The following is a 25,626-nucleotide window of genomic DNA, read 5'->3' as shown; positions in this document are numbered from 1 at the left end:
TATATCAATATGGATTCTTTAATTACAGCAAATGTACTAATTAATGATCCTAGAGGTTAATAAGAAAGACCAGGGAGAAGTTCAAGGGGGTAGTACAAAACTCTGTACTTTCTGTGCCATTTTTCTGTAAATCTAAAATTGCTCTAAAAAAATAAAGTATTTTTTAAAAAATCATTTTTTAAGTAACACCCTAGATACATCACATCTACTTACCTCAATATGTTCTTTGGTAATAAGCCAAGGCCTATGGGCTAACACTTTGTTAAGTTCTCCTAAATTTTGTAGTTTTTGAGGAGCATTCTCTAAACCATTAAGCCACTTGGGGTCCCCACCAACATGAAGGAAATCATTTACATGGAGGTTCACTAAGTAGGAACACTGATGTCTTGCTGCAGCCTTAAGAGAAAACAGAAGATCAATCTAACTATATATATTAAAATCTTCCTTTATAATGTGCAAAAGAGCAAGTTTTTGATTAGTTTGTTTATAAGTTTTCCATAAATTACAGAAATGCGGTTTTACATAAACATTAAAAAAAATTACATATACCACAGAAAGTACCTCATAAAAATCGCAAGAACAAACGAAATATCTGATAAAAGTATCTGAGCCTTAGAAATTGTGTTTATATAACAACTTGCAGATCCTCAGATTAACAAACTTCAATTAAAGTGCCAACCATAAAATAATGGAGTATAATTTACAAATAAAAAACGAGTAGCACCACTTATGTCAATGTGAACTACTTGTAATAATGGAATAGATCTTACATTCTTCTTTATTCTCATTTAATGGAAAATGGTTCTGAATAGTATATACTTTTTTTTTTTTACTGTTACACTTGAAAGTATACTTTTTTTTTTTTAAATTTATTTATTTATTTATGATAGTAACAGAGAGAGAGAGAGGCAGAGACACAGGCAGAGGGAGAAGCAGGCTCCATGCACCGGTAACCCGACGTGGGATTCGATCCCGGGTCTCCAGGATCGCGCCCTGGGCCAAAGGCAGGCGCCAAACCGCTGCGCCACCCAGGGATCCCACACTTGAAAGTATACTTATTTAGAAAGAGGAAAACCATATCCTACCTAACAGGAATCCAATTAGAAGTCAGAATAGAAGTATTTATCCCTGTGTTTAAAGCATTAACCATCTGTTAAAAACATTAATAAAGGAGGCAGAAAGAATTTTTCACTTAATGTTTACAAACCATAATTCCGATGTAGTGCCGATAATGTAAGGGTAATGGCCCATCCATTTGCAGTAGATAGTGTTGAGTTTTTAGAAAACTTTCTAGATATTGTGGGTGAAAAACCATCACTAATGTAATGTTATCCAAACGACCCAAAGCAGCAAAAGAATCTGCAAATAAGGTGTGCATCTGTGCGTCTTCACTCCCCACTTGGAGAATCTGTATAAAAGAGAGGAAAACCATGGTTACATAAATTGTAAATTGGTGTTAGAATGCAGTGCATACCTATTTTAAGTGTCATCTAGAAGCAGGTTAAATGTGAGCTGAGAGAGAGGTTATAATTCTGAAAATTTAACTCAACTGGTAGCAAGACAGAAGAATAAACAGTCACATATTATGTAGGAGGAGAGAAATAAAAAAGCCTGAACATTAAAGGCCATCTAGATAGGCTGCTTGCAGACTTGGCCAGAATCCAAATAAAGCAGCAGATTTAGATTATCAAATTTGCAGACACTAAAGCTTTTCCCCTTTCCTTTTAACATCTACTCTCACTTATTTATAGAGAACCAAAATTAACGGCAAACAATCTTTAAAAACAAAGCATAGGAGCCTTCACATATTTAGAATTAAAGATACAATCTTGCCTTGATACCAGCCTGCGGAGATGGCCAAGACCAAGTAACTCAGCTTATGGGCATACACCTAAACATCTAAATATAAAGGAGATGGTGTTTCACTGGTCAAAAACAAGTCTGGCCTTTCCTTGATTTTAAATATGGGTGTTAGAAAAGCACCATGAAATACTAGAAATCAACATGACTATAACAGCTTTCTAATCCCACAGATTCACTGCCAAAGCATGATAATTAACTGTGATCAACTCTGTGTAAAACATGTTGTTGTCCAACAGTTGTTCAGATGCCAAGATGTGGGTCATGAAAGCTTTTCCTTAAAAGCATATGGTTCACTATGTACTTTCACAAACAACATACCTCCTTTTCTGGTATGAATCTGCTTGGTCCGTGTCCTAGTGGTCGAGGAATTCTAATTCCAAGTTCCTAGAAAAGAAAATTACACCATCTTAAGCCTCCAGCTGTAAACAACATGAACTGAGGCTACAGGAATAGGAGGGAAAAACAACCAGTTGAACAGAGACAGGCTTGTTTTGGTGGTTTGTTTTCAATGCCATATATATATATACATACACACACACACACACTCACACACCAACTCCTCTGTTTGCATTGCATAGCTGACAACAGCTTATAACATGACTCTAACTAAAAACAATAAAACCTGTTTCACTAAAACCAGAGTTTTGCATAAAGTACTTGGCAGAAAATCTAGAACAGAAAGTTCAGCACATAGCAACCAACCCTGTGGATTGTCAGTGATACAAAATAAGACCAATGTGTTTGTACATCCAAAACTCAACAAACCAAAACATCAATCCCTGTGTATCTTGTCAGGAAATGAGAAAGCACTAACTTTTACATAGATGTCTTAAACTGAAAAAGAGTGTAATTATTATTAGATCTATAATAACACTTCACAATAAGAGAAGAAATACTATGAAAAGTAAAAAGTAATTACTTAAATCCACAAAAGGGAAAGTACTGCAGGGCATGTTTCTCTAAACCGTGGCAGATTAAAACAATTTTAGAGTAATTTTTTTGAGTTTGCTTTAAATTTTTTACATACTATAATGGTATCAACTTTGCGTATATTTTAGAGAAACTCAACTAATTAAGAAATAAAGGTTTTCTGCCCTTTGACATAGTGAATCTAGAATCCTGTACTTGGAATCTACTAAAATCCTTTATTTTATGTGACAGCATAACACAGTTAACAAAAACTGATAATCAAGTGGTAGGGGTCCATCTTTTCCCCCAATACAGAGTGCCTACAGAAACAAAACCAAATTAATACAACCTTTTGTTCTTTAAGGTTCATTTCTTATCAATCTGGTTTCTTAAAAAACAAAACAAAAAAAATTCCTAGAGTTTACATATCTAAATATTAACTCTTGCTTATACAATTACATACAAATCTTATTTCTACGCTACACTGCTTCCAAAAGTCCAACAAGATGATCCTTTTAAAGCAAATAAGAGGGGAGAAGGTAGACAGAGATGAATAGGTGTGAGCAATTCAAAAAATCTGGTCCAAGTGAATGAAAACCTTTTAAGCAGAATGGGTTTTTTTAAAATTAAGCCAGCAGGACAAAACTGAAGAAAATCTTTATTGGGAGAATTTAAGACTTGGATTCAGGGTAGGCTATCATTGCCAACTAAATCTATGAAATATAATTCAAATAGTCTTGTATTTGAAGTTAGTAATGTCTTATTCCACACTTTTACTGTACATAGCAATACTCTATACCCTTCATTAGAGGAGGCACTCAGTTCGCTGGCCGTGTGTGTGTCTTGCTTTTAACAGCCTATTTTTTAATAGGCTAATATTTTTTAATTGCAAGAAAAAACTCCACATTCCTGCTATTCAATACATCATCTTGGCACAAATGCAGCCATTTATATAAAACAATGACTCTATCAGCCTTTCTAACTGCTGAATTTCTGATCCAATTACATAGATTTCAAACAAGATATACTGGGCAAAACATTAAGGTTAAAATCAGTATTTATTCCTTCTCATTTCTTCACTATCTTATTTAAATAAAATGGATTTTAGGAAAACACCCATTTTAAGGTTTTATTATTCATTTTATACCTAAGAGACACTACTATTCTTGAGGCTTTAGTACATAAAAAGGTAGTATTTCAAATGGAGGAGAAAAGGATTATTCAACAAATAATCTTGATACAACCAGAAAATCTAAACTGCCACTCAGAAAAAAGTGAAGTTGGAACCATAAATCATACTTGACTCCACAACAAATCAGAGGTAAATGTAAAAACAAAAACCAAACAAAACAAAAAAACATTAGTGTTAGAAGAAAACACTCATGGAATGAAGTTAGGCCTAAGAGTGCCATAAAAACCCAGACGTTACACACTAGGAGACTGCTAAATTTGATGACATAAAAATACTTTCACATGGGAAAAATAAACATATAAAAAGTCAAAAGCAAACAGAAAACTGAGAAATACATTTGCAACTCCTCCATCAAAAGGGTTAAATTTCTTGAATACATAAGATTCCTACAAATAAGAAAGAAAACCCCCAACAAGTTGATAGAAAAATGAACAAAGGACATGGACAGTTCAAAAAAACGAAATACAAATGGCTGAAAAATTATCACCCTCACAATAAACCTTCAAGTTAACTACACAGAGATACTATTTCTCACCCAAAAGATTGCTTAAGATCAAAAGTTTAGTAACAGGCTGTGCTGAAGAGAGGTTGAGAAGTAGCCATTCATTACTTTTATGTTTCTGATGTGAGTGTTCTGAACTGTGAGGAAATTCGATCCAAAAATACGTAAGTATAAACTACTACAACCCACAGAGAGGGCATTTTGTAATAATGATTGAAATTAAAAAGTCAGAAATCCTTTGAGTCAACAACTTCATCTTAAATGTTAACCTGTACACAGAAATGTCATATGTAAAAAGACAATCACTGCAACATTGTTTCTAACAGTATAAGATATAAAACAATCTAAGTGCTCATCAACAGGACTATTTCAATGTAGTATGACCATAGACTGGAATAGCATGCAGTCCTTACAAAGAATGAAGCAATTCTACATGAGTTGGCTTTAAAATATCTCCAAGATAGATACAAATATATATAGGTAGATATAAGTGTATATATCTCTATATAAACATATACCTATATTATTATACGTTATTAATATTAGTTAATATATTAATTATATATTATTAATATACCAATCATATTATATATTATATTAATTATATCTATATTAATTAATTATATCTATATTAAAACATATATATGGAGAGGTAGCGTGTAGGGAGCAAAGTGCCTAATATGTATGTATGTATTATGTTACTACCTGTAAGGAGAAGGAAAACATTAGCAATTCCATTTCTAGGACTTTACATTAGCAACATATGGGTGGCATATATATATTTTTAGTAACAAGACTGATAGCACATGGGCTTCAAAACAAAAAGGTTGAATTATATTATTTGGTTTTGTTTCTATACCAAATATATATTGAGCTCAAATATATATCGAGCTATCATAAAACAATAGCTTTAGAATTCCAGGAAACTGTCTATCAGTGTTTCAGAAATGGAGTATCTTCCTATAGGTATGGCCAAGGGTGTTTCCCAATGGTCCTATGTAATTGTCAAGTCTGTAAAGTCCACCCCTACAGCCAAATTTAGTGATTATAATGGTTATCACTGTCTCCCAATTCCTTGCCTTCAATGGGCAAAACCTTCCTTCCCAATTCCTTTAAAAATATATTCCTTTAGAATGAAAAACTATGTGTTTCAAAGAAGGATGTTAATCAAAAGCAAACATTCTTGGGAATGGATTATAGTAGACTATTATATGCCAATAGCCTCTTAGTGTTAAGGTCATATTCATTTATCGATGAGGTATAAGTCTGGCAAGAAAGCTGGAGACAGTAAGTAGAAAAACTGAAGAAAGGAATGGAAAAAAGTCTCTGACATTTGAGATTCTAATTTCATTATTTTCCTTAAGGCTAGTTCCAGATAAAGTTTTACCCAGCTCACACTTAGACTACCAAGGTTAATTTCCTACTAAGCTGAAAAGGTTGTGACAGGTTTGTGCTATTCCTAAAAAGGAGAAAGGGAAATGGTAGGAGAAAGGAAAAGGAGAGGAAGTAAAAGACAGACTGGGGGTGGGGCAAGGGAGACACTGGTTTTCTTAAAAAAAAAAAAAAAAAAATCACCACGTCTTTCTCAAAAAGAGTTGATCAAGACTGATATAATGGAAAATATAGTTAGTGCTGCTCTAAACTCACATCAATTTACTCTCCTAGATTTGAAGGCTAGACTCAAAAAGATGTCCCTTGTTCTCTTTCTTACTTAATAGACTAGGTACATGAGAAGAATACAAGAATATGACTTGATGAACTCTAAGACTCCATTCCAATTTATCCTAGTCTAGATTCAGGCAGGAAAGAGATTTTATAATTTATATTTACAGATATCAAATTATATATATTTATAGAACATAAGCTATAAAATAATTACATATTATACTTTAAAAATATTAGTACATAATTTGAAATCAAGTACTTCGTTCTGTTAGTGAGTGGTGGAGAGAGAGGCCGAATCTAGGAAATCTGGTTCCACAGTTGGTGTTTTTAATTTTTACTCTTTTGAGCCTTTTTAAGAGTTTCTGATACCTAAAAGGTCCTTCTAGATACCACTGTTAGCATAAAACAGTATTTTTGGTTCCTAAAAGGTTAAGTGTTTCAGTTTTCTGGAAAATTCATTTTTGAAACACTTTTTTTCCTAGTCAACATGACAAATTAGTTACTGCTCTATTTTCTAGCAGGTACTGATTTAAAAAAGGTACGGCAGGTCTTCAATACGGTGATCATAAGCCAAACTAACTGTGTTTCATAACTTCAATTATGCCTTATCTGTAGCTGTTAAAGAAAATGAATTACAGACTTTGAGCAAATTTTGGCCAATCCAGATTCTAAGAGGCAGAACTGCCAACAGCAAATGGCCTTGTTTAAAAAGCAGATGTAGATGCTAATCACAGCACAAACCTCACAGGCTCTTGGTGAAGGTGTGGCTGGAAAAACTAACATGGGAACTAACAGTTCTCTCTCCTCTCAACAATCCTCCTAATCAGCATTTTGAAAAAGAGAGCAACAGCCTCTGCCGTGACAACACTGCTGCAAATCTGACATAATACCTATTTTTTCATTAGTGTATAATACTGACACACTCATTTTCACAATATGAAAATTCTTAGCAAATGTTGACAGTACCGCAGTATATACATACTGTATGTTTCACTGTGTGAATCAGTGTTTGTACACTAAAAGTACTGTTCTAATCATAATTTCCCAATTTACTAAAGGTACATTTATGAATCTATAGCAATAACCTTAGGTGAAAGAATGAATGATTTGCCACAAGTGCAAAATAAAAGCATTTCTTGGCTTATAGTGTTTACCCACTTGCAAAACCAGTTAAAAAGTAAATACAATTGGACCATTTGAATGATTCTTCTCACAACACTTGGGCCACTTTTAAAAAACTGTCCAGATGCTTAATGCAAATAACCACAATACTGGTATTTTTGTTTTAAAAAAATTACAAAAGCAGTATCGGCTTTTTCAAACAAACTTCAACAAGCCAATGATAAATTGTGTAACAAGTGAGAGCTCCCACTCCACTCTTCCTCCTTGAGGGGAATCACTGCTTACAGCTGGGTGCTAGCCTTCTGACATTAAAACATTTTGAAGAGAAATACGGAGGTGTAGAAGTGTTATTTTAAAAAATTCCTGTTCTAACAAATATACTGGTGCTTCTTTTAAACTTGTCATTAACTGTTCTTGGGGAACTTAACAAATACTGGAAGTTCAGATACCTCTTTTTCTAGTATCCAGACGTCTATGAAAAACATTCTAAAAAAATAACCCACGGGCTTCAAATTACTGGATTTGTAAGGCTGACTTGGCCATATGTGTATCCTACACTTTAGTCGGGAGTTCCATCCCTGAAAAGTGTTTCATTTTAAAGCACCATGGTAGCTGGCTATGTGAAAAGAGTCATGTTACTGATTCTTTCGTAAGGCGATGTTTTCCTATAGGGCACTACTTCCTAACTTATTTTCCCACATGTTGGGTGTGTCAAAAATAAAATTCAACTCTACAGATGCTTCCTAGTTTCCTAAACGCAGTCCCATAGGCACTATAATCAATGTGCAAGCTGAAATGTATCCATCTCTTTATCTTCCAGTTTACGTGCCTATATTTAGAAATTCTAAATCTGTGCAAGAACCAGGATCCTGCGCACAAATACCACCAGAAATAACCGATCTATTCAAGCAGGATAACTGGGGATCACTTCTACTCAAAATGAGAAGAGACAGGTCATGGCCTGCAAACGGAAACCATGAATGCTATTTCAACCCTTGCACACATTTTTCTTTCTTTGATGGACTTTCCAAAGCAACAGTTACATTAATTATTGTATTATCTGTAAACAGTCAAGCGCGTATCACCCACCTACAAATGCCAAAATCTAGAAAAGTCTGTTCTACATCCCTCCTGTTAAGGCTACGTGAATGCAGGCGGCAGGCTCGCGACGTAAACTCCATTTACGAAGAAATACAAATCCTAAAACTGAGTCATTTAAGTGGGCAATGCTGCAGAAAAATTACCTTCCATCCAGATTGCTTGAGCTAAGGCAACGCAGTGTTTCAACTCAGATTTTAATCACAGTTTCTCCTTTGTCGCCCTTTGAGTCAAAAGGCTCACATTTTAGCTATTAGGTTTATTAGTGACTTTCCAACGGGGCGCGATTCTCCACCACTTAGAAGCCCCCCCCCCCCGGGCTATTTCAGGCACAAGAGATGCTGCTACACGGCGGCCGCCTCGACGTCGGGCGCTGGGGGCTCGCGCACCCCAGGCAGCATCGTCTCCTCGGATGCAAACAGTTTTTTTTTTTCCCTTTTGTAAGTAGGAGGCCAAGGGAGCGGAGGTCACTGCTAACGGTTGTGAGACGACGCGGAGGGGAAAGAGCGAATCGCTCTGCTCGGCCCCGGCTTGCGGAGACTTGCAGGGGACGCGGCGTTACTGACGTTCCCGAGCCGCGCAGCGAACCACCGGCCGCCGCAGCCGCAGCCGCCGCAGCCTCCGCGTTTTCCGCTCGGGGCCGACCCGCCGTGGAAACCCCGTCCCCGCCCCCGCCCCCTCCCCCTCCCGGGAGCGCCCTGCTCCTCCGCAGCCGCGGGGCGCCGAGGCGGGGCGGCTTCGCGGCCGGGGCAGCCCCCGCGCCCCGCCGGGTGCCCGCCCGCCCGCCCGCCCGCCGGCCCCGAGCCCGGGTACCTCGTCCTGGCCGCGGCCCCCGCCGCACTGCTTGCAGCCCAGCAGCTCCGAGACGGCCAGCGAGGCCGTGTACGCCGCGTTCGCGGGGGCGGCCAGGCGCATGTCGGCGCGAGGGCCGCTGCGGACGAGCGGGAGGGCCCGGCGGGGCGGTGCGGTGCGGTGCGGAGGCGGCGAGCGCGGACCGGCGGGGCTCCCGGCTGCAGCGCCTCCGTCAGCGCGGACCGTGGCGGCGGCGCGGCCCGGACAAACAAGCCGCGCGGCCCCGCCCCCGCCGTCACTCCGCCCGCACGGCGGCCGCAGGCGCCAATCCCGGCCCGCGGCGCCGCGGAGCCCCGCCCCCTTCGCGCGGAGGGCGGGTCTGGAGGGGCGGGGCCACGGAGGGGGCGGGGCCCGGGGCGGGGCCGGGAGCGGGCCCTGGGGGGCTTCGGCCGCGGCCCCCGCCCAGCGCAAAACCGCCGCGGGCGGCCGAGCTCCCCGCCCCCCGAACCTAAAGCTCCCGTCGCGGACGAGCTGGGTCGGCGGGCACCGTGGCCGGAGGGCGCAGCGCGAGCCCCAGGCGCCAGGGACCGGCGGACGTGCCCCTGCCCCCGGCATCAGCAGTCGGGAGCCTGCCCTCCTCGCACCCGCTCCCGTCCAGGTACCTCGAGCCAAGGAGCATCCAGCCTCTGCCGACCCGGACACCGCCGGGGAGACCCGAGTTCGCTTTACGATTCACGAACTATTGAAATCCCCTCGTCCTGTCCCACAATGTCCCAACACGGCTGAATGGGCCGGGAACGCTGGACCGAGTACCGGGCTACGGCCTGTATCCAATACACAATTAGTCCTGGTAAGCTCCGCAGAAACCAGGAACGTCACTCTCCTACGCAGATAGTACGCCTTGGTGGCCAATCTCTGCATTTCCTTTTTCTTTTCGAGTATATTCGAAGGCTTTAAAATTTTAATGGTCTCTCATAAGTGCCCTGGGTTCTAAAGAAAGAATTTCCTCTATGAAATCTGATGAGGAACTTGAGAAAATATAGGTTACAAAGGAGCATAAATAACTGCTATTGTTGGGCCCGGAGAGCGAATCTCTCAAGTCCTGTGTTAACCCTATTTCCTTACATGGCCTCATTAACTTCTTTTAAAAATCGACTGAATAAGATCTCTTCTTTTGCGTGCTTGTTCTTGTGTTTTCAAAAGCTTACCTGTTCAGGTTAAAAGAAAAAAGAACATTCTGACAGAAGGAAACAAGCAGAGTGTATCAATAAAAACTGACAGAGAACCAGGACTCCTCCGTGCAAATAAGGTTCAGTCTTAGAAGTGAGGTTACAATGTCTCAGAGAAGACATTGTAGCTCTTACAGCTCTTAATATGTCATTTTAAAAGCAGGTTAAAATGGTTACTTTTTTTATTTTCTCCAGATAAATAAGATAAATGCTGTATGTTCTCATAGGCTGCTTTTACAAATTGCTAAAGCATGCAAAAAATTTTTACTGGTCAAGAAAAGCAATTTTGGTTAATATTAACATAAAAGAAAAGGCTACAGAGGCCTCCACTCTCTCTCCCTTTGAGCACAGCCACAAAAGCAAACAGTGTAATCAAATGCCCACTCAGTCACAAACAAGTAGCAAAAATAAACAGAATAAATCATCCAATTTGCAGCAATAGCCTCCAAGATAAACTGGTTGTAGATGAATACCTTGGAAACACAAATGGACTTGATACATGAGGTTCTGAGCCATAATGCTAGATAATGAAAGAAGTATGTGAAAATGATGGCTCCGTTTCTGTAAGAGTTGAGCTGTGATTTTTATCTTCTGGAAGGGAGAAAACAGTGGGGTTAGTTGTCTAGTAGGGCATAGCCTTGTTTATGACATTAAAATTATGTCATTGGCAAAATGGAAAATGCTTAACTTTCTATTTTTTAATGAGAGGCAAGGGAAATGCCTGCATTTAGCTAACCCAAAAATGGTTTAAAATAATTAAATGCCAAACTGCAAACTATATATATAGTAGGGTTTGATCTTAGAGCTTGATAAATATTTACTGAAGAAGCATACACTGAAATTGTATGGTAAACTGCAATTAGGATTACTTCCTCCCACCCACCCCCCAGAAAATTTCAGTTTAATTATTTTGATGCTGCCTTGCATAAAAAGAAAAATAATTTTAACTCATTCTAATTCACTGGTTTACTGAGGACCCTCAAGTCATTAAATGTCAGGAATCCTTTATGGTATCTATAAAGACTGACTTAAGTTCTTCAGAGAGTTCTAATTTCTGCCCTTTACAATAGAGCAGTATGTTGAATTAGTCACTTTATTCTCCAACATAAAAGGGTTGTTTCCAAATAAATCTATAGTAACCAAGAATTCCAACCAAAGTACTAACTTGCAAATATCATTGTGTAGATTTCACTTCTGGAAATGATTTGTTTCAAATCATTCAATAAAAAGTTTGCAATTTCCAAAGATTTTGCTTCTTGAGAAGGCCAGATGTCTTGAAGGTTTTTCTCCTAATGAGAAAATAACTGATATATTATAATCAGTTAGGGCTAGGCATGTCATAGGCATATAATAAACATCTGCTTAAAAAAAATGAAATCTTGAGCACAGAACAGTAATTGGAAAGGATTATGCTTTTGATATTTATCACAGTTTATCATTATAGGCCAGCAGTTACTTTATAAAGTCTGCTACTTAAACATTTCAACATTTCTTCTAGGAAGAATCCTGATATCCAATCTAAGAAGTAACAGTCATTCTGAAATACTTCCTTTCCTCTAAAAATGTTTTGGTAGACTTAGCAGTATCAAGGTGAGGTTTTTGTATCTGTATTTAGCAGTAATGGTCTCAACTCTTTAATTTTCTCAAGAACGAGGTGACATACCTATGTAAAAGCAAAGTGGTATCAAATGACTTTATCTGAGCTGAGAACTATGATGTATTAGAGAGTCTGGACTTGAAGTTTTGGTGTAAGACAGGCTTCCTGAAGGAAGAACATCTGAACTGGAGCTTAGAGGTTTGGTGGAGAGGTCTCGGCATGAAAATTTAGGGGGCGGACAGGAGGGAAGGCTTGAGAGTAGAGAGTTCTAAGCAAAGGAACCAGTACGTGCAAAGGCCCAAAGGCAGGAGAGAGAGAGTGGTCCAAAACAGGGACACTAAATAAAGCAAATTTATTTGGTCTGGAAGGACGGGAGTATGGACAGAGAGTTCAAGTAAAAGATCAACAGTAAGGAGGGAACTTGTTCAAGCTTCATTGAAGAATGTAAATTTCATTCTTTTTTTTTTTTTAAATTTTTTATTTATTTATGATAGTCACAGAGAGAGAGAGAGGCAGAGACACAGGCGGAGGGAGAAGCAGGCTCCATGCACCGGGAGCCTGATGTGGGATTCGATCCCGGGTCTCCAGGATCGCGCCCTGGGCCAAAGGCAGGCGCCAAACCGCTGCGCCACCCAGGGATCCCTGTAAATTTCATTCTTAAGTTGACTGTGGAGTTACTGAAAGTTTTAAACAGTAGAAAAACATCAGATTTGCTTTTACTAAGGTTTAGAAAAATATACTAGAAGGGGCAAAATTGTGGAGACAGAGAGATGAGCTAGCAAGGCTGTTGAGGCAGTATGGTGGGTCTGAACAATAAGAATGAGGCAAAGTATAGGGATGAAGGTGGGTTTTCTCTAACATATTTCTTGGGAAAGGAAATCATGGCTCATACTCTTGTTTTTGAAATTGAGGAAATTTCAGATTAGCTGCTGTCTGACCAACTGGGTTCCCTACTCCATTAGACTTTTAAACATATAGTTAATTCATGGAACAGGTATATTTTAGTAGAATGCTTACCAGGCCAAAAGGCATAGTCACACTTTCATGGACCACATATTAAACCTTGAATATTCCCATTAACCAAAGGAATTATATTAAAGTACTACAGATTTGTAGATCTATTCATTAGAATAGGAATTCTATTTAATAACTGGTTAGAAAACACACATAGCAGTGGTTTCAGCCATTAAACCAAAGAACGTCTTTTTTTTTTTTTTTTTTTTTTTTGTTTTTTTTCAAAGAACGTCTTTTAAGAGTGGGCTTAAAGCATTCTTGAAAAATGCCCTATTATCATTTAAAACATTTAGAATGAATACTGGTTTATAAGATTACTTCTGCTTACTAATTTTGTCAAGATTTTTTTCCTGCAGCTCATATCTTCCTGTTTTTATATATATAGCTTGTCTGCTAAGCACTTTTTTCCTTTCAACATGTTTTGAGTACAGTGAGATCCTTTTAGCACTGAACTTTAATTTTACATTGTTCTCTTATTTGTCCTCTACTTTTCTCACTTCTTCAATTTAATTTTTAGAATTTATCACTTATAAAGGAGTAAGACTGTTGACAGATCTTTGCCCTCATTTTATCCTTTGGGATTTCTTCTTTTACAAGTGCAGTTTTAAATCTCTACATAGGGCTTTAGAAACATAGGCTATCACCCATATTGGTAACTAAGCAGTATTCCAAACAATGTCACTGGTTTTAAATAAGAAAATCACATTCCCCTAAAGAATAAACATGTTAAATTGGGGTCAGATTTTTCCAGGCTAATAAAACTAGTAACTTACCAACTTCTACCTATCTGTAACTGACATGTATACGGCAGATAATTATTTCTATTTCCAAATTTATAAAACAGAAACTTGTAAGTATGGGTAACTTGTCCAAGATTGTAAAAGTGGCAAAATGCCATCAGGGATTAGAACCCAGGTCTATCTGAATCCAGAGCAGCAGAAGCTGGGTTGCCTCTTTTTTTTTGGGGGGGGGGGTATAGCATCATTTCCATTTTTATTTCATTATTATTTTTATAATAAATTTATTTTTTATTGGTGTTCAATTTGCCAACATACAGAATAACACCAGTGCTCCTCCCGTCAAGTGCCCCCCTCAGTGCCCGTCACCCATTCACCCCCACCCCCCGCCCTCCTCCCCTTCCACCACCCCTAGTTCGTTTTCCAGAGTTAGGAGTCTTCATGTTCTGTCTCCCTTTCTGATATTTCCCACACATTTCTTCTCCCTTCCCTTCTATTCCCTCTCACTATTATTTATATTCCCCAAATGAATGAGAACATATAATGTTTGTCCCTCTCCGATTGACTTATTTCACTCAGCATAATACCCTCCAGTTCCATCCACGTTGAAGCAAATGGTTGCCTCTTTTAATGAGCATCTTACAAATTTTGATAACTATGTATTAGTCTCAGTTCTTGATTCTGAGGACAAAAGGGAAGGCAAAAAAGAAAAGCTTCTCTCCCTTTCTTATACTGAAGATGAGATCTGGTTTAGAAAGAAAAGAAAAGAAAAGAAAAGAAAAGAAAAGAAAAGAAAAGAAAAGAAAAGAAAAGAAGAAAGAGAAAGAAAGAAAGAAAGAAAGAAAGATAGATAGATAGATAGATAGATAGATAGATGGGGTGGCTCAGTGGTTGAGTGTCTAGACGTCTTTGGCTCAAGTCGTGATCCTGGGGTCCTAGGATTGAGTCCCATATCAGGCTCCCCGCGGGAGCCTGCTTCTGTCTCTGCCTCTCTCTCTGTGTCTCTCATGAATAAATAAAATCTTAAAAAAAAAAAAAAAGAGTGAATGAATCATGGAATGAGTGAGCTTGGTCTTTGAGAACTTCTCTACTTCTCATTCCTCTTAGTGTGAGGCCTTTAGTAACCTCATGCTACCTACAGCTCCTCTTCTACAGAACTCACCTGAATCTACCCTAAGACTCCACCTGAGTTTATTTGGTCTGGAAGGAGGCACTCATACTACCCTTATTCCTCTTAGAATAACTGGTTAAATGCTAAGAAAAAAGGCTTCTTAAACCAATTCACACTATTTATTGTATGAAGTACTTATATCTCATACTAATTTATTTATTTAGTCTGACTGACTCCATAAAATCATATTTTTTTTTACTGCTGTATTTTCAATGCCCAAGTGCCTAGCTCACAGTAGACCCTCAATAAATATGTATTGAATGAACTCCACAAAGATATTTCTATTAAAAAAAAAAAAACTTAACTCAAGTGAAAGCTTAATAATGAATTTCAAGTTCAATATTTAGTTTATGAAAGATTTAGGCCATCTAGACAAACATTTTTGGAGGTTTCTGGTCTACTATACAGGCAGGCACACTCTGCTATAGGGAATCAGCTTGTCCTTGGGTTGAGCTCCGCTAAAGCAACTTCTGTTTTTCATAGTCTTTCCCCATCTTCTCCATGGGAACCCACAGATACTTCCAAGCTTTATTTTTTTATTTTTTATTTTTGCTTGCTTTCCTTGCACTACTAAGATAGCTATATAGGTTCAGGCAAGGGTATACACGGCTCACTTGTTAGGTCAGGCAGGTATTTACAAGTCAGATACTGCCTGTATACATACCATTGTTTGACAAGATTCATTGAGTATTCTGTAACCAAGTTTGGCTTTCAACATCTTTAGGCCTAAGGTGAAACAACAGGAAATAAAGTGTCTGTTGCCATCTCGTGATTAAATGGGAGACCTCATTAAAAAATGCTACAATTTTTAGAACTGAATTCTCTGCATTATTGTTGAGTTAAATAAGAATTGGTTTAATCTGGAATAGGTTGAGGTTCAGGTAAAAAGCTGAGTGTGGTGGGAAATAGGAATTTATCACATATGTATGTAGGAGCTACTGAAAGTTTTAAAGAAGGAGAAAAAGGAAGTGATACAAACTCAAAAAAAAAGGTAACTGAAGACACTAAATATATGACATATTTAAGTAGAAAATATTTCTCAGACCATGTACATATACTACTCTACTGTATAATTTTTGAAATACTTTTTGAGGAGCTGGATTTAAACGTTATCTAAAAGTATATGAAAAAATATTTTTTAAATTCACAAAGTACTTCTGTTTGTGAGCACAAGGCAAGAGCACAAGGCTGGTTTTAATATGTAACCTGTAATTTTTAAAAGTTTATTTTTTTAGTAATCTCTACACCTAATATGGGGCTTAAACTCATGACCCTGAGATCAAGAGTCAGATGCTTTACCAACTGAGCCAGTCAGGCACCCCTAAAATCTTTTAATGGAGTTACTTTTTTATTTATAAAAACTATCCTCACCTCCCTATCCATGCCCACCCCACCCCATGATTATTACTACCATGTAGGGAATAGAGATTTACAATGTTTTTCTTATACAGCTCAAAGACTCTCCACTCAGGTCCTCTGTGATAATCTTGAGTTGTAGGCCCTTTAATCTTTTAAATTACCTTCTTTCTTTGTCCCTCCTGAGATCTCTTGTTTTCCAAGAGGGTATTAAGTTGTAGGGCCTTAACCTGGTCACAAAGTACAAGGCCACATCTAGGGACTACCTGAATGTTATTAAGCTTCTCAGAAATAAAATGCCATTCACTGAACTTTCCCATCTGATCATCTGCTCTCCAAAATCCTCACTGTACCACTGTGGGCCATTTTCCTCTTTGTCCACAAAGTACGTATTCATTCAGGGCATTGCAGTTCAACAGAGATGTTTTTTTTTTTTTTTAATTTTTATTTATTTATGATAGTCACAGAGAGACAGAGAGAGAGGCAGAGACATAGACAGAGGGAGAAACAGGCTCCATGCACCGGGAGCCTGATGTGGGATTCGATCCCGGGTCTCCAGGATCGCGCCCTGGGCCAAAGGCAAGCGCCAAACCACTGCGCCACCCAGGGATCCCCAGAGATGTTTATTTTTACTTATCACTACTATCTTTTTGGTTAGCTAAAAATACTCAAAAAAAAAAAAAAAAAAAAAAAAAAAAGAGAAAGAAAAGAAAAGAGCTAAGGCCATTTAAAAATTATGCTTTTTACATGAGCTCAAATTTTTTTTTTAATGAACTCAAATTTGAACAGAATTCAAGATCATTTCATTTGTAGTAACAGAAAATCTGGTTTTCCTAATTTTTGGCAAATGATTGAGAAATACTCAAATAGGATTTTATTCAGATATTACAAATTGGAGAAGGTAGTATTCATTCTTAATTTGTTATAATGCTAATTTTAAAAATACATTTTGGCATAGGTTTATGTATAGATGTCAGTGCTATTTTACCAATTAACAGAAATCTTGATATAAGCATTCAATCATTATTTATAGAATTTACTGAATGCCAAATTACATGCATTTAATTTCTTAAATCCTATGAAAAAGCAGAAATACCTTGAGTTTGGGTGTCTATTTTATTTAGACTTAACACCTTTCACATAAGTCACACAGATTGGCTGATAGCTTGGGACTGTCAGGGAGCATTAAATGGGGAGTCATTTAGTTTCCTGCCCAATTCTGAAACAGCCAGGCAAACAAAAAACAGAAACCTAGTCTGTAAATCTCTTAACAGACCTTCCAGTTTTAGTTCCCTCAAATTTAAAATGAAGGGCTGGTGAACTTTATAGTCTCTCAAACTTTATTTCAGCTCTAAAGTTCTTCTCTGTTAATATAATTCCTGATTTTTATCAAGAGTTACATGCTTTAAGCTAACTAGAATCTGACCTCCTCCTGGACCAGACTTTTCCATTACTAGAGGTTTTCAAATTGTATTCCTTAGAATCCATTTCTTACAGGTACTTTAAAGTTATATTATGAAATATTAGATTTGAGCTTTCTTTTTCAAGGCAACCTACAAATATATATCAACATTAAATGTATTGGAAACAACCATAATAATAATTTGTTGCCACTAGCAATTCAGTTCATAGACTAAATAAAGCTCTTTTCACCATCTCTGTGAGTACAGGTTAGAACATTTTTGTAAATGTGTCAGTGATTAGGAAGGGTGTAGTTAATATGTTCTAGCCTTTAAAAGAATTCATGGCTCTCTGCATCTACTGGAGTAAAACTATAGCAGTGAGTGGACTGCTACAGCATGCGGGAATTTTGCTGTGTGCATCCAGATTTCTGGGATATTATGTATACAAGAAAATACAGAAGTAATACTGCAGCCATAACCCGTAACATCTTAATTTGTTTAAAACATAAAATATCAAGTCATTGTTTTGATTTGATAAATAATTTAACTTTATTTGAACTTAAAGCTATCATTACTAAAATGCCAGTTTTAGATATTACATATATATCTAAATTCAGATAAATTCTAAATCAGAATTCTGGTAATAGTAATACTGTTTGACTAAACACTATGCTCACAAAACTATTAGTTACACATTTGAATATCACTGCCTTATATATACATCACATCTGATCTGCATTCTAGAACTCACCGTGGGTTTGAGGATCCATGCTAGTCTAAGAGCTCCCTGCATTATTCACCCAAGGCTTGGATATGGCTTTAAGGTTCAGAGAATGATCCAAGGATTTCTGCTGGTTCCAGCAGAATGAAGCAGAATGCAGGGGGGATTTGGTTCAAAGTCTCACTCCCATCAATGTTAAGTAGAGCCTTAAAAAAAAAAGGCTCTTAGAATCACAATGGTTTAGGGCAGTCTACTGAATTATAAACCAAGTTTGCCTTCCCATAGAACTTTCATTTAGCCTGTCCTGGATATGGTCTATAACTAAAAGGATAATCAATCCTTCTAGCTCTACTCTGAAAAACATGAAAAAGTCAATCCTATCCTTCAGTGACATACATGCCAGCATTAGCAATAAGAGCTTTTATTCTAAATCACAAAAATTTGACCTAAAAAATGTACAATGAAGTAAAAATACAAAGTAGTACTTTGAGATTTTTATTAACAATGAAGATATTCTTGATATCCAAATAATATTTTCTGTTTGTAAGAGGTAGGTTCTTAAAGTTTGTTCTCCACAATTAGAACTTACTTTATTGTGAATTTGAAGTCAGAAACTTCAACTTTCCAGTATTTAATGAGATTTAAAAAATTAAACCACAGTACTTTAATTTGCACAAGTATACAACTAAAACCATAAACTCCTAAAATATTACACATCAAATTTACATATTGGGGGTCTGAAAAATATCTGAACTTCAAAAGATATCAGAAAAAAGTACATGGGTCAGGAAAAAGAGCAGAGTCAAAAGCAGGATGCAGTTCAAGTAGGTCACACTCAACTTTTAACTTTTTCTATGAGCAAAAAACAAGCTTAGCAACAGCTTTCAGCCAACCACAAAGCAAACAGGTAAAAGACTCAACCATTCCAGATACCAATGAGGTCCAGCCTTCAATGTTTTTTTTAAAAAAATTATACAGTGTCAGATCAGAGCACATTATAAAACAGGATATACTGTCCTGAGTTAAAAGTAACAAAGATAAAATCTCTTTGCCAATCCTTAAAAAAAATCATTTTAATCACATAATGATAATTCTATTTTCATCCTTGCTGTGCCAGATAATCGTACATTAGTATCTTTAATGTTAGTGTAATTGTGACAAAATATAAAATGTTCTTTCTTGTTTGTGGATAGAGGATAAGGGTGGGAATATCTACAGGAAAAGATTCTTCTCTTTTTAAATTCCCTACTACTCAATTTCCAAAATTCATGGGAGGGGACAACAATGAAATATTATAGTCCAAATCCAAAAATATGAGTAAAAAGAGTCACATACAAATATAACCTTCAAAGCAAGTAAGGAAACTAGACATACTGCACAGTGCTATTCTATGCAATTTTTCTTCTTTATCACTCAATACATGTCCTTCTTTGAGAAGAAAATTTTCTAATGATTTAGGAAGGATTTTCAAGAGCTACAGATTTCATCATTGTTATGTTTAGTGCAAACCTCAGTATTTGCTCAAATTGACAGGTTACTTGCAATAGAGACACAAACACTGTGAAACAAGATTTGATTTTGCTTTTGGCTTGCCAAAGTATTCTAAGGCAGTTAATATTTTCTGTAAAAATCTTCAAGAACTACCTTCTGTTTTTTCTTCAAGTACTGCTTAAACCATTTGCTGGTTTTAGTTCCCTAAAAAATAATTATTTTAAGTAGATCAGCTTGACCAGTCATATCAATGATTTCCTGTACTATAAAACATAGGACATTTACTAATACTGTAGGATGCTGTCCAAAATGTATGTCTATTTCCCCTCAATAGTTCATTATATTCTAAATACTCCAAGGAAGGGGGGGGGGCAGAAATTAAATAGTATTGGAGACTAGCTCTAGATTTTATTTATTGGTGATACCTTCCCTTCATCCTTTTCCTCTATCCTCAATTGTCATAGATAGCTGAGCTGTGTGGAATCAAGAAAATGGTAGTTTCAATACATCATTTGGGAAAGACACACTTTACATCAAGCTCATATTTTCCTTGGGCTCTTCAATCTCAGTATCTTTTTTTAAACACAAGCCACCCAAATGTTACTGAAGGTTTTATCAGTTACTTAACACTCATATCTATATGCCAGGGACACATATATGTTTCTGTTAAATTCATGAACCTCTCTCTGTATGGATATATTGGATCTACGTATTCAACATTCATTCAGTCAATATTAATTAAGCATCTACCATGAGACAAGTTTTCTTCCCTCCACATCTTCTTCCTTTTTCCTCCCTCTTTCTTTTTATGATTTCCTATAGTGATCCACCCTCTAAAGTCTTTTTGCAGTCTTAAGGGAGCACCTGGACTGAAGAATGCCTTAAACTACAAATGCAAAGAGGTACAAAGGGCTTGGAAAGCAGGATTCTGTGTTAAGGCGACATCTGATAGTTATTGTAGCAGCTAGGTAACGTGCGCCAATTGATTTTTCATCAATTTCACCAATAGCTCATATTTTTAGTCTCAGATTGGATTCTGGGAGTAGACACTATGCTTCATGGTTTCAGATTTGATAATATTAACAGAATAGCTAACATATTGTTGCTAGTACTTATCAGGTATTTTTCTAAAGCATTTTACATGTATTTTAACTTTATATAAATTTTTAACTCATATTTAATATTTAACTCATTTATCCCTCATAATAACCCTTTAGATAGATGCTCTTTTCATTTTAGAAATGGGAAGCAGAGACAGAGAGGTTAAGTATTCGACCCAAGGTCCCATAGCAAGCAAGCAGCTTAAGGTTAGAACTCAAGCCAGTCGGACTCCAAAGGCATGTTCTTTCTACTATACCATGATGCTGCCTGATAATGTTTTAGGTTTCTTTCCACTGGTAAGATTCTAGTGATTGTGCATCCATCAGGAAAGAGACCAAGGACCATAAACCCTTCTCTTCAACCCTTCCTATCTTAGCCTGCACTATTTTCTACGTAATATCCTCTCTGACAGATTGTTCATCTCACTCTCTGTGCCCCACTCCCACCTCCAAAATCATTAGAACATCAATTCTCTCCAGGAAATCTGAACTTGTTCCCCCACTGAGCCTACTGCCAAAATAGAAAATGCTCCATAACATCTCTCAGTATCCCTTCTCTCTGGCTACTGCCTTTCTTATACATTTTAATCTGATACCAGTTTCTTTTATTCCATTTACGATTTACTTTTGGTCCCTCTCTGAACCTTTATTCATTTCTGACACTTGAAAACATTCTTCCCTCACAGTTTCATTAACAATATATTATTATAATTTCCTTCAAAGGTCTTCTAAAATACCTTCTGCACAAAATTTTATAAATTTTGTCATACTGAATGAGGAATATCTTCTACCACTTTACAGTTTACCACACTGTCTTTTAATCTCGAAAATACCATGCACTATGTTTTGGATACAGTTAATAATTACTATTTGTGGACGTACTTAAGTTGTGTTCACAGTTTTAGTACAACCTCAGAGTATTTATATGTTCCTTTTAGCTATGTTGAGAGTACATTCTCTTTTAGATGCAAGGATTTGGGAAGTGGAAGTGTATTAATCTTGCTTTGAAATTATAACTACTAGCACATGGAGTTAAGTATTTAAAAATACATTTTCATTATATTCGTTATATAGGGCACCAAAGAGAAAACGATAGGTTTGAGTCTAACTAAAACATCATCAAAATAGTTAAATGAGTAAAATTATCTTTTAGAATAAACAAAATGTAATATTTTATGTAAAAAAAGTGAACACATAAATGAAGACAAATTGGCACATAGTCATTATTAAAGTCACTCTATGAACTGGAATTTAAATAAAAACTTAAAAACTTTTTCAAGTAAAAAAGAAATAGTCACTTTTATAGACTTGAAACATTAGAAAATACCACAGTTTTTTCCTTAGTGGCTAAATATGGTATTGTGTACTCAAAAATATGAAAGAACTGAAAGTGATTTGGTAGGATTAAATCCAATGCTTGCTTACACATTCTCTCTCTCTCTCTCTCTCATACCTTGAGATGGTTCCTCCCACATTTGAAAATTTGGCCAAAATAGTTCATTATTATAGACTGCTGATATAGTAATACCTCATTATACCTGAATTGACTTTTTGGGGTCAATCTTAAGAACAGAAACTGTACTTAAAGGAAAACCTTTGCCCACCTCTCAGAGACAATTTATTTTATTTTGTGTAAAATTGTAACACGCTTATTTATCTAGTTTCTAAGCCAACAGTAATTTAGAAGGGAGTAGGGACTACTGTTTAAATTGATAGCAGAGAAAATATGATAGCCATTTAATGACAAGGGAGGAGTCAGAAAAATTCTAAAAAGCAGAAACAAGAACTTGGACAGCATAATAGTAGGAGGCCATTTACTATAAGGATACTTAGTTCTAAGCTATAACTAACCCTGATAGTACCACTTTCTGATAACTGACCTCTTTAACAGTGATCCTTACTCATGTTGGACAAACCACCTAATTAGCTGGTTGTACAACATATGGCTGAACTGGCAAAGTAACAGAAATCCTCAGAAGTAAAAAAATGACCAACAGGAGGAATCCAAAGAGATAATAATTCCTGAGGTTGGTAGTTATGAAAACCCAGTAATCTAGAGCAAGAGCATGGGGAAGAGAAGACAAAGACTAGGACCTGGGAAATTAGGGGGTACTAGAGATTCAATCATAAAGCCAAGCCCCAAAGGGCTATATACTATCAATATACACATGAGCTAGGAAAAACAGCCCATCTACAAAAGGAGATAGAAAATTTGCCTCTTTCAACTTTTTCTTGGTGGAGAATTTAAGATCTCAACCCTCATTTTTTCCAGGAAGCGCAATGAATCCCATGCACAATACTGAAATTCATATCTTGACATATAGTAAAACTGAAAAATTCCAAGAAAAGGGAAGATCTTAAAGGTTATCCAAGGGAAAAACTAGATTACCTATGAAGTTTAAACTGACAGTCTGGTGTTTTAAAAAATTTATTTGTGAGAGACAGACAGACAGCAGGGGAAGGGACAGAGGGAGAAAGAGAGAGAATCCTTGGGCAGACTTCCTGCTGAGCAGTGGAACCCAACAAGGCCAATCCTAGGACCTTGAGATCACGACCTGAACTGAAATCAACAGTAGGCCACTTAACTGACTGAGCCATTCAGGCACCCTTGACAGTCTGTTTTTTAATAATGGAAGTCAGAGGACCATGGAATAGTATCTTCAAAGCACTGAAAAAGCACTGAAAGAGAAAATGGCCCCTCTTAAATTGTATTAACATATGAAACTGTCTTTTAAGACACATTTTAAGAGATAAAAAGTTTACCACCAACAGATCTTCACTGAAGAAGCTTAATTTCAAGAAAAAGCAAAATGATCCTAGAAGGAAGTGTGAAAAATACTATGTAGCCAATAAAGAAAAGGTTCTTAGTACCTGAGATTTTCGTTCCATGGGTAAAATTCTTACCTATGCAGAAGAGTACATTCTCTAAGGATTTTGAATAGCTTTGTGTGAACATAAGCTTCATTTCTCTTGGTTTGGAGAGAAATAACTAATTCCTATAATAGTTATAGCTTTAAGTTTTTAAGTAACTGCCAAACTTTTCCACGGTGGTGGAAAAAAATTTTTACATTACTACCAGCAATGTATGAGTTCCAGTGGCTATATACCTTCATCAACACATAGCATGGTCAATATTATTTTAATCAATCTAATGGTGTAGTGCAGTAGTTCTTACCTGGGGATGATTTTGCCCCCTAGGAAACATCTGACGTCAGGATTGATTTTTTATTTTCTCAACTGGTGGGTAGGTGGGTTGCCACTGGCACGTAGCTGGTAGAGGCCAGGGGTGCTACCAAATATAGTACAACACATGGGGCAGCCTCTCACAATAGAGAATTATCTGGCCCAAAATATTAAGTGCTGAGGTTAAGAAGCCCTTGTGTAGTAATATCTCATTTTGGATTTAACTTGCATATCTTAGATAACTATTGACATTGATCACATTTCTAAGTGATTATTGGTCATTTATGTATTTTTTTGTGAAGTATCAGTTCAAATAATTTGTCCATTTTTGAAAATTGTGTTGGCTGTCTTGTTACTGAGTTTTAACTGTACTTTATACATTTTGAATACAAGTTGTTTGATATATGTGGTTGTGAATACTTTTTATCCAGTCTATGTCTTGTCGTTTCATTTTTCCTAATGGTGTCTTTCAAAGATCAAGAGTTTTAAGCTTTTTAAATTTTGATGTAATCCAATTTATCAATTTTTTTCTCTAATATTTTATGCTTGTATAGTCTAAGAAGCCATTGCCTGCCCTAAGGTCACAAAGATTTTTTTTCCTGTTTTCTTCTAGCAGTTTTATAGTTTTAGATTTAACATAATAAATTTTATTATATATGAAAAGCAAACTAATAAAGTGTTTCTCTCTAGGGAATGGGATTATGAGTGAATGGTATTTACTGTATTTACTATTGCATTTATCCTCTGCTATCATGATTAAAAATTCCAGCTACAGATAACTTTTTGGGGTAGGGAGAGAATGGGAGGAGGGAGTATAGCTCAGACAGGGCTAATTTTGCTTTTCTGTTCTAGTGACTAGATCTGATCCTAAAGTTGGCTCCTACATTGCCAGATATGCATGTTAAATTAAGTACTCTGATAACTTTTCATTACATTAACCCATATAGCAACAAGTAAAGTGGTCTTTTTTCCAGAGATTCGAGCAGGCAAATACTGGAGTAAACAGGGTTAAACAACATAGGTTTACTTATAGTATGCTTGGGTCATAAAAAGGCATTTCTTAAAAACAGTATTAACTGATGTCACATGGAAAACTGGGCAGCATATACCATAGAAACACAGAATCCTCTACTTAAAAATGATTCCCCCCCCCCCATCCCAGGACCTTATACAGAAAAACAAAACAAAATAAAAAATAGTCCATGGAAGCAGTGTGTTGGGCAAGGAGATCTTCTATTATTGTTTTTAAAAGATTCTATTTATTTGTTTATTTAAGGAGAGAGAGAGAGAGAGAGAGAGAACAGAGGGAGAGGGACAATCAGATTTTGCACTCAGCATGGAGCCTAATGTGGGGCTTAATCAAGGAGATCCTTTAAAAAAAAAGCTGCTTCTTTAAAAAAGATTTTATTTATTTATTTATTTATTTATTTATTTATTTATTTATTTATGAATGATAGAGAGAGAGAGAGAGAGAGGCAGAG

General features: G+C 36.8%; 1 protein-coding gene across 4 annotated transcripts in view; it reads right to left on the bottom strand.

The window, feature by feature from the left end:
* Positions 1-25,626, bottom strand: part of SESN1 (sestrin 1) — a 100,949-nt gene that overhangs the window by 12,691 nt on the left and 62,632 nt on the right. The window contains exons 1-4 of one of the 4 annotated variants that reach the window (XM_041750705.1): positions 9,806-9,918; positions 2,182-2,247; positions 1,208-1,408; positions 214-396 (exon numbers count right to left, since the gene is read on the bottom strand). In XM_041750705.1, coding sequence (XP_041606639.1) covers positions 214-396; positions 1,208-1,378 — 354 coding nt within the window. In that variant the 5' untranslated portion in view covers positions 1,379-1,408; positions 2,182-2,247; positions 9,806-9,918. Of the gene's footprint in view, positions 1-213; positions 397-1,207; positions 1,409-2,181; positions 2,248-8,497; positions 9,063-9,164; positions 9,397-9,805; positions 9,919-25,626 lie in introns of those variants that run through there. The other 3 variants (XM_041750698.1, XM_041750712.1, XM_041750690.1) reach the window with 3 other exon arrangements.

This window comes from Vulpes lagopus, chromosome 1 (assembly GCF_018345385.1).
Source record: "Vulpes lagopus strain Blue_001 chromosome 1, ASM1834538v1, whole genome shotgun sequence".
Taxonomy (NCBI): domain Eukaryota; kingdom Metazoa; phylum Chordata; class Mammalia; order Carnivora; family Canidae; genus Vulpes; species Vulpes lagopus.
This window is presented reverse-complemented; position numbering and strand designations above follow the sequence as displayed.